The 10,428-nt window shown below is 40.6% G+C and overlaps 1 protein-coding gene across 1 annotated transcript; it reads left to right on the forward strand.

The window, feature by feature from the left end:
* Positions 1-4,321: 4,321 nt before the first annotated feature.
* Positions 4,322-7,254, forward strand: oser1 (oxidative stress responsive serine-rich 1). Its single transcript, XM_012838648.3, has 4 exons — positions 4,322-4,698; positions 5,574-5,683; positions 5,908-6,018; positions 6,129-7,254. The coding sequence occupies exons 2-4, from the start codon at positions 5,598-5,600 to the stop codon at positions 6,895-6,897; spliced, it is 966 nt and encodes a 321-aa protein (XP_012694102.1). The 5' UTR covers positions 4,322-4,698; positions 5,574-5,597; the 3' UTR covers positions 6,898-7,254.
* Positions 7,255-10,428: the final 3,174 nt, after the last annotated feature.

Raw genomic sequence — 10,428 nt, forward strand, 5'->3', positions numbered from 1 at the left:
AAAAATAATCCCTGCTTCAGCCTCCGTCCCCTGCAGAAGCCAAAAATAACACAGACAGCAGACTGTGTGGAGGTTATTGTGTGCCTTCCTCTCACTCTCTCTCTCTGACTCCATCCTTCTTCTCTCTTGCCGTCCATCTGTCTTTGGGCCCTCTCTGGCTGGCACTGTGGCACTGTGAAGTTCTTTCAAGGGGGAAATGGTTCCATCTGCCACAGAATATTATTTGGTAAATGCTGTTTTATTGCAGAACCGCCCCTGTTTGCATCAAGAACAACACCTGGCTATAGGAGGCATGAGCTGGAGAAGCAAATAGATGTCATGTATATGTAATACTAAGACATTACTCACTGGAACAGGACCCGCAGTTCTTTTTACAGTCAAAATGAAATAATGAATCGCTACCATTTAAAATGTATGCTTAATTAACCATTCAGTAGACATTATTGTAAAACAGCTCAACATCACTGAGGCATATGTAGCCTATTCCTGACAACTTGGACCACCTCTTATGATAATCCTTTAAGTAGGCAAAAAGTTCAGGTCAAGGTCAATTTATTTTCCTGTGATACATTAAAGCTTTGAAGAAAGTTGGAGGTGTTGATATGATTCTTGTGCAAACTAGTGTGACAACTCTTGACCTCATTAAATCGTTTTCTTGACTCCGAGTGCAAGTCTCATGGTTGTGGTCGGCCCTCGTGGAAAACGGTGATTGAATCTGGTCCAATTTTATGCTTAATTCTTAGGTGTGATGCACAGTCATAATCAGATTTTGCATGGAAATGTACTTGTGCTTCACGAGACAGTGCTTAATAGAAACACCAACAGTTGAGCACACCATGCAGTCAGTCAGTTTATACTGGATCTCAAGAGCATTTGTGTTTCATTATTCCTGACGTGCAACACAGTATGGTGAATACATCCCTCCCTTGAAGTTAAAACCCCTCAGCTACGACCCCAACTCTTGTTATGGCAAAAGATCCCCACTGGAATTGGGCCCAATCACAAGACCGCTTTGAAGTCTCCCAGTCTGGGTGCTTTAAATGTTTTTTGAAGAACAACCACACCTTGAGGTTGAACACTCCCAAGAATTCATTAAAACAAAATCAGATGTTTCCTCATTTTTGTCACGTTGCAGCTCTAAAGTGCCGTGGGTCTGCAAAACTAAAGACAGAGAACTTCCATCATGAGAACATCAACGTGCGTTGATGAGAAAAGGAACAGATTACCGTACCATGTCCACACAGGGGAAGAGGACGGGAAACAACACACCTTACGCTTTCAACTTCAATCAAATGTCAAGGCAAAGAAATCTACAGCATTCCACTAATTTGGGGCTAACACAGGAATAACTGAAGCAGATGAAGAGGTTTTTCAGTCTAAGATAACTGCTTCCAGTGCTTCCAGCGGTGAAATGTAAATTTAACATAACAAAAGACTCAAACAATTTCAAAGATCAATGATGTGACTTTTGACTTTGACTTTGAGCATTTGGCCTAATATTGTTACAGATTTGACCATTGACCAGTGGAACTGACTTTTCTCAGACAAAATAGCTCTGTGTCACTGCATTGAATTTATTCGATGGATAAAAAAAGTGGGAACAAGCTTACTTTCCTCTTTCAAGTGAAAAGATTGCCTATGTAGTCACACTTATGTCAGGTAGGAACTTTGAGGTTACCCTGCATCTATTCATTCAAGTAGTAATACAAAATGGAGTCTCTGTCCCTGCATTCATCCCTCAATCCCAAACTATTCACAAGTTACCATTTTTTGCCGTTAGATTTTACTACATAACCCCTGATGTGAATGTGAATTAACAGAATATCATATGCATTTAACTTTTAACATTTACCATGCAATTCAATTCCCCGGTAAGAGTGTGCTGCCAATGAATATGGAACCAATATTGAAAGTCCTGACAGACCAGAGGTACGACCTCAACGTCTCCCTCAACTGACATGTACAGTATAGAATTGACTACACAAAGGTGTGATGCGCCAATGGCTGTAACTGAATGAAAATGGTGTCAGGTTAAGAGAAACTACCACATAATTAGGCCAGGTTTTAAGAGAGAGCTCTGTGAGTTCTAGTCGAAGTAATAGACATTTATAGACTTGCACTTGCCAAACTTAGAAATCAGATTAGTTCTAAGCACAAATTGAGAACACAAATGAAGTGTAAACATACATAGAAAACACATGGCAGAAATACCAATAGATGAACTTAACTAAGACATCATTTGAGGAAAGATAATAAAAATGACATTACATTGACCAGGGCAAATATGTCCCATTTTTTTGCAATGATATGGCTTTAACTTCCTCTGTTTATTAAGTAAACCTCACATTTCTGTTGAGGAAATGAAGACCCAACCCTAAAGAATAATGAAGGGAGTCTGAGGCAGTGTTAAGAGGAAATTTGTATTAAATTAACCTCCTTCGTATAGAGCCGAGGCACTGTAGTATCCTTTCACAACAAGAAAAGGAAATATTGTGAAAAAAAAGCAAAAACATTTAAGTAATAGTTAAGACACATTGTCTCAAAGGCACAAAATGAAAGTGTGATTCTAGAGTAAAAAATCAAACAGCTGCCTGGCAAAATATTCAATAGGTATAATGTCATTAATTATTTTCTGGAAAACAAGCAAATATTATTGTGGAGTTACAACAGAATTGTCTTCAAACACTTATCTTCACACACTGTAATTGTGGAATTTCCACACTACTATGTCCTTTCTACCTCAAAACCTCTATTGTCTATTCATGAGTCTATACTCCCACTCTATTACTTTAGGATTTGAAAGGTGAGTGCTATGGGAAGAAAAGGCTGGCATTGTGTTAATGAATGGAGAACTGTATATGTAGCTCAGTAGTGTTTCCATAAATTGAGTAATGGCATACTACGAGGCACAGTTTTTTATTTACACAAGAGTTTCCACTCTGTAGATACGCAGGACCCTGCAGAGTCTGGGGGCCCAACAATACACCAAGTGTCTCTGGCTAGCATGCAGGATGTTACATAACCTGCCAGCATACCACAAGATAAAGATAACAGGGAGTATTGTGTTTGGCATTCACTATTCAATTCCAGCTTTGATTTTAAGAGCAAAATGATTGATATTTTATTTTATAATCAACTGAAATTTGACTTATAGTATAGCACCTACTCTATACAAGCCCGTTGGATACCCTCATGATAAGGAAATATGCAACAGAGGAATGGCTTAAAAGGAGGAATGTAAACATGGGCTCAAATGTCACGGACCATTACTGCTGAGGCAAGGACATTTTCTTTCAACATGGAAGTGACATTAGTGGGCCCACTCTTCGCACATCTCACCTGACTGAAACGCAATTTAGTGTGCGCTTGAATACATCCATAGTCGAAGCTTTAGCACCACCTGCTGACCGCCGGCAGAGAATACAACTAAAAAAATACCATGAAAAACTCCAGGCCTTGAGAAGCCCTTGTGGAGGAGGCTGTTGAAAAACAAAGAATGGATAAAAAACATGCTGGCAAGGAGTTTGAAGTACTGGATGCAAACATTTTCAAATAATATTGAATATTGGTATGACAGAAAATCATAATCATGAAAAATCCTAAACATGAACTCACCTCTCCTTTCCTGATTTTGTCATGGTCCCTTAGGAGTCAGACATATTCTGTCTGCTCACAATCTCTCACATAAGTGTGAGGTTTGTTTTAGGTAGTGTAAATGCAGACAACCTGACAGGTCACAGGCTGTATAAAACATTTCTGTCTGTATGGAAATAGCAAATGTTCCACCACTACATCTATCAGCCAGAGCAAGTCATGTCAAAACAATCATATCACTACTAACATAGCTCCAGGAATCTGATTCATTGAAGAAATGACTCTACGAAAAGGCAAAGAATCTTGTACATTTTAATGATAATTAAGATAATGGAACTAAGGAACTAAGATAAGACTTTAAGTGGTACTCCAGATATTATAGGTATAGTAACACTTTTTGTCAAATTCAGTTAATTAATTTAATAAATAGATAAAAACCTCTGATCTTCCTATACAGTACGTGGTAGGTTGACATAAATTAGACCTACTCAAAGGTAGACTTAAATCTAAATGAACAGCTTAGTATGAAGCACAAAAAATACAATGAACTTGAAAGGTTATTTCTATGTAAATATACACAACACGGGCTGTATGTTACTGAAACCGTCTTTACATGGGACTTTATTTATTGGTGTGACCTTTTGGATAGTGGTCGAGAACTTTCGATTACAGGGACCATCACTTACGTTTTGTGTACGTTACGTTTCGTGCGTGTAACGTCAGCACAAAATTGCGTTGTTGCAGAGTCACTCCGTGTGGTTCGAGTGTAAACAAGAGACTGGCTAAAGAAAACTCTGGAACTGGTTAATCCATTGTAACTGAACAGTTCCATTGTAATTGTTGTCGTCTGTATAAGCCTGTGTAATTAGTTGCGTTTATGTAACTGTCTATCTGCTGAGAAAGTATGTTTTAGACTGCATTTCTCGTAAAAAATAATCGTTGAGGCGACGCGGTTAGCTAGTTGGCTAAAGCTAGTTAGTTTGCTAGCTAGCTAGCTGCTTAGTTGTCCGCATTGAAGGCCTCAGCTGGCGCTGTGCAGAGGCTAAAACGCCCCTGCATGCATAGGCCTAGTGTAGCCTGGACGACGGGCTAGAGCCCTGAGCCGTGAGTATTCTCTGATTCAGTTATTTTATTTTAGGTTCGTGACTGTAGTCAGCTGTTTTGTTTTGTAATGTTAGACAACTCCTAAATATTAAGAGAGCTGATTATGAAACCGACAAAATAATTTATCGTGAGTCCTTCATGGCTAGTGCTAGCTAGCGATAGCGTGCAATTGGTGTTTGACAGGGTCCAGAGAGCTTGCTAGCTAGCTCTCTAGTACGATAGGCAGCTAGGCTAGTTTAATATACTAAGAGCCCTAGTAGGATAATTCATGATGGCATTATATTATGTATTGTCGGTAAGCATAGCAGTTTTGACATTAGCTACGCTAGCCAATCAGAACTGGTGTCGTTGTTGGTACAATCGTAATATTAGCCACCAATGAAGATTTGTTTACCATTTTAGCCTGTTGACTGCTAACTAGTTAGCATGTTGTGCTACCCTTGTCATGAGGGGCGGTTCTGTAATCTAAATCCCAGGCAACCAGAAAATGATATATCAGCTACAGTTACACTTGACTGGACTGATGTCTAAGTAACCATATCAGAGGCAGAATCTGAGGAATGATTTGGGCTCTAAGAGTACTTAGCTAGATAGCTATTTTGACGAATTGCTAGCATTGGTTGTCTGGGTGATTTTAAAAGTTATTTTACACGATTTCAGCAGACAGTTTCAAGTTCGACTTATTCCCTGTAACCATAGCATTGTGAATTATGTACATTCAGACGATTAAGGCCCTTTTGAAGATTGGGGAGTTTAGTTTTATGTTTGTACTGGCATTTTATTCTGATGAGATGTGAAGTCCTGGGAATCACACTTAAAAACAACTGAGAATTGTGATAGTTTAGCTTTCATATCTAAACTGTAATGTTTTACAGCTCAGAGGCTGTTGAGCCACATCTATGGCCACGATGGCATCCGGAGGCAAAGAATGCGAGGACGAGATACTGCAGACGGCTTTCAAGAAGCTTCGAGTGGATGCTGAGAGGTGTTGATCTTTTTCATGTCTGTGCTTAGTGTTTGCTACCACTTGGTAAACATTACAGACGTTGCAGGTTTAACTACAGCTGAACAAGGATTGCAATTACAGCGAGTCATTGTAGTTTAGAATGAAGTTAAAGTGTTTAACAGATACTTTTATCCAAAGAATTAACTGACAAACTGGGAGTTTGTTTGGAGATATAAAATGACTGTGTTGTATTGTTTCTTCAGTGCTGCGTCTGCAGTTCCTGTGTGTGAGGCCGTGTCTTCAAGGATGTCTCCTCGTGCCAACTCAGAGGGAGCAAAGTCCAAAATTACCTGTCCAAAGGAAAACTGGCATGGGTGTGTTTTCAAAGATTTTCTGAATTTCTCAATAAATTATGGAATTGGGAAAAGGTGTTTTAAGGAAAATATTGGTTTTTGAGCAGAGTTCACAGTTTCTGTCTCAACAGGTGTATGCGGAAGTCTACCAGAGGAGTGGTAAGAAGCCAGAGGAGGCGACGCTCCAAATCTCCCATCCTCCACCCTCCCAAGTTCTCCTATTGCAGCTCGAAAATGTCCTCACCTCCTGGCCACTTAAAGCATAAAACCCTACCTGAGCCTGAAGACACCTGCGCCTCCCTTGGAATCCCTGCCAAGAAGGAGCTCCTGTCCTCCAGTCACGGCTCACCTGTGTTTGGAGCCACGGGGTATGACCTTCGTGTCACAGTGTCCCAAGAAAGCCTTGGCTCTCCGCAGCCCAGTCACAGGAATCAGTCCGACGAGGACAGTGGCTCTGAGGCGGTCCCCTGTCCGCTTGGGGGCCCGAGTTCTCCAGAAGAACAGCAGGCGAATGCAGCAGAGTCAGGTGCAGTCGCAGGAGCTGCCGCCTCAGACTTTCAGTCTCTGTCCCGGCTTCACGAAATCGGAGCGTGTCCCTGTGGGCAGGGCGAGTGTCAGTGCCCAAGCTGGCAGGGCGTGGAGGTGTACTCCTTCACCGGCCTAAGGAATGTCATCTCTGAGTGCGAGAGGAGCCTCCCGAACCCAGGGGATGCCAGTGGTCATAACGCAGCCCACCGCAGAACTCAGAACACTGGAACTTCAGGCTCTCCGCGTTCCTGCTCTGAACAGGCCCGGGCGTACGTCGATGACATCAACATAGAGGACCTCTCTGGCTATATGGAATATTACCTTTACATCCCCAAGAAAATGTCGCACATGGCTGAAATGATGTACACTTAAGATTTTAGATTGATTGCCGTCTACGTTGAATGGTTATCAGTTATAATATAGATAAATTATAACTATTCAGAGCTTAACTCTTCACCTGATGAGTTTTCTCCACCTCCTAAGTTTTCTGCATTAGAGCTAACAAATATATTTCCATCAGTTTTGTTTTGTCCTGGTATTTTTATGACTTTTCATATTTCATATTTACGTACAAATGTTGCCAAAGCTCTATTGCTGATATTGCAGGTTTGACTCATTGCTATATTCAAACTTGCAATGCCAACTATGATCATGTTTTCCATAAAAAGAGGTTGTCCGTTGTGCTTTTTTGAGTTTTCATTTGTCTCAATAAAGAGTTTGTTTAAGGAAGGTGTGTTGTGTTTGCATACCCTTGAGGTTTCATTTTAAAAGCCCTCAGACAATTATGGATGAAATCCTATGAGCCCTTGAACAAGTAAGAGTAGGTCACCCAAGTTCAGTAAATGTAAGGAGCAAGGATACAATATACAAATGCATGCGTGGTCCTTCCTTGGGCAAAATGGAGGGAAATTGGGGTTATGAATGCATGAAATTTCAAAAAGGAAACAAGCTGTGTTTACATATGATATGGTGTAATTAATTAAATGGCAAACAGTTTCTTTACGCACCAGTTTACTTTATATGTGAACTAGACATTTAATTTCATACAGAGCAAGTAATTTTAAGAATTTGCCGATTGGTAGGAAATTTGTTAATTGAAAGCCTGTGAATATAATTCCGCTGATCTTGCGGAATAACTGTTTTAATCTTACACACATAAGCAGGCATGTCTTTGCGGAATCTGTTTATAATATACACCATTTGCTCGTTTTGAGCGGACCGCCAGGCGATGGCCCCCTTAAATATCTGCAGCATAAGACGGTACATGTGATTCAGTTTTCTCTTGGCAACAGCAGGAGAATGTTATGTAATTCTGACATCGAATGACTTGCGCTAGAACTACCACAAGAGAGTGCAAGCGCACCAGCGCTGTTGGTTAACGTGGCTAATCCACGGCTCCAGCATAAATATTTTGGTTTTTAGACTGGAAGTATGCAGAACTATTGTAGAGGGTGTGCCTTGCTCAATCTATAGAAACAGTGGGACTCTTCAGAACTCTTCAGTCTTGTCGTAAAGCAATTAGCCGTATTTGGGAAGTGTGCTTATGAAACATAGAAATCGTTATGATGTCTTTAGCAAGGTCGTTTCAAAGCTTCAAGCTTCACTTAAATGTGTTCTATTATTGCTAATGGTAATTGTTCAAATGAACTATAGTACACATTATATGGATTTTGTCCACATATTGAATGAACTTGAAGGGACCAGGAACAGCTGTATTGGTTGTATATCGGCCCCTGAAGTACATTTGGTTCCCTTAGTGAACTTTTCAGTTTGCTTCAGAAGAATAGTGCTCTTTGTCAGCTGACTTTATGTGTTCTGTACCCTTGGGCTGTGAACCAGATCTTAACAGACAAACAGGTTGTAATGGCCCTTTGTTGTAAGGGGTCATCTGACATGTTTCCTTAGGTACAAGTAACAAAACAATAAAAAAACGTGTTCACAGTCAGAAAATCACAAAACACCTCAGTGGATCAGGTACATTGTATCACTGACGAAGAGCTAGTGATGAACAAAAGATGGTTGCATACCCCCGGCGAATGAACATAAAAAAAAAAAATCCACTATGCATTCAACCCTTCGGATATGCATATATACACACCCGCACACACCATCCTGTGAAATAAACTTGCATGTATTCAGTGTCACATTTCACACACTGAATACAGAAACAGAAATAACCATGTCCTCCAACAAAGCAAAGGCAGTGTTCCCTATCACTGACTCTCCTCACGATTTGTGCCAACTGGTAGGGCAGCTTTGTCGTCCTCCAGAAATCCTCTAATTTGTACAACCATGTTTAAGTTTTTGTCTGCCTTGCCGCTCATGCTCTGGCAACTTGGCCTCTCTCCGAGTGCTTATAAGTTGTATGGGGTACACAAAGGGGCAACTGCATCAAAGCATACCATTCAGAGCTATGGAAACAGACAAAGGGATCAGCTAGATGTCGCCAGTCAACGTGGGCTGCTTGGCTAACCAATTTGCCTAATAATCACATCTTTTGTGCCAAAGAGGTGGAGGAAATCTGATGGAGCCACTCGTGAGCATGGAAAGATTGATTAGAGTCAAAGTCCATATGTTCTGTATCACAGATTTCCCTTTTGTCTGACAAAGATTTGATCCTAGACATCATTTTCACTGGAACAAACCAGTGGATTTCTTAAGACACAGTTAAGCACTTTAATATATTTAAAATGAAACATAATATATAGAATAAAAAATATTAATTTTAAACATTTAAACATACATTTTAATCAACCTTTTAACAAATGTAATTTTCAATGTCTTCTTATTTTCTGTTCCATTTGTGTGTAGTTTGCTCTAGGTATCTAATAACAAATACGGGAAATAAGAACAGCCTAAAGATTGCCAGTAAAGCTACTCATGAACACATAAAACTAGTTTGTGTAAAATGATCATGCTGGTCATGTTCTGACTTGCTGTCTCACCTGCACTGATTCCCTCCTCCTTTTGTGAGATGGAATGTTTGCACGCAGATTGAATTCACAGTAAATTCAATGGCTGAATCGGGAATAGGAGCACCATTGTCCCTCCCTAATGGACTTATCTCCCACTGGGAGTGTTTCTGTTTTCCACTGGGAATTTGCACTGCATATAGCACATGCATCACAGGGGTGGCAACTACTGTTGATGACACATTTTGTTGCCACACTGTTTCAGGTGAGGTTAATGTGGTAGTAAGATGAGTCTCCCTAAATTTGTCATTGATAGAGAAGAGACTTCAGAGACACAGTATATATATATATATATATATGGGAATTACATTGTCACATGTGCTGTGTGGACGGGTGCCCTGACGGCAACCAGTGTAGAGTTGCAGTAGCTGTCTAACCTGTTTGTATACATGGAGGTTGGGAATGTAAAAACTCAAGTCTTTCCTCTTGGCTCCCCCATGCCCAAACCCCATCTGCATTACCCCTGATCTCAGTGTTGTTCTAAGGGTCTGGGGTCTATCTGGGCTCACTCTGGCTCGGTGACCTTTGACATCTTTTTGCTAGGATCATGCCCCATTGAGGGTGGTTTTTGGCTGCCTGGCGACGACAGGACTACTCAGAGCCACACAGCTTAAATACTTCCATATGACACTGCCTAACTGCTCTGGGAAAAGGAGTGCAGACAGTGACAACAGACTGGGGTCAATCATGCATTGGAAGCATGTACATTGATGTTTGTTTATCAACACATTTTACAGTATTTTGGCTTCTCATTAAAATGGAAACACTTTCCAAAAAGTAAATGAGGTTGCATATCTGGGGATAAAGGCCCTCTGCTAACATCCTTATATTAATTTTAGTATGAAACTACCCCATAGGGACAAAAGCGGGCCGCAGGGACCGTCCCTGTTTGTCCTCATACTTCAGCATGAACATGAAAGGGTATTCCCAT

This window comes from Clupea harengus, chromosome 5 (genome assembly GCF_900700415.2).
Source record: "Clupea harengus chromosome 5, Ch_v2.0.2, whole genome shotgun sequence".
NCBI classification, from domain to species: Eukaryota; Metazoa; Chordata; class Actinopteri; order Clupeiformes; family Clupeidae; genus Clupea; species Clupea harengus.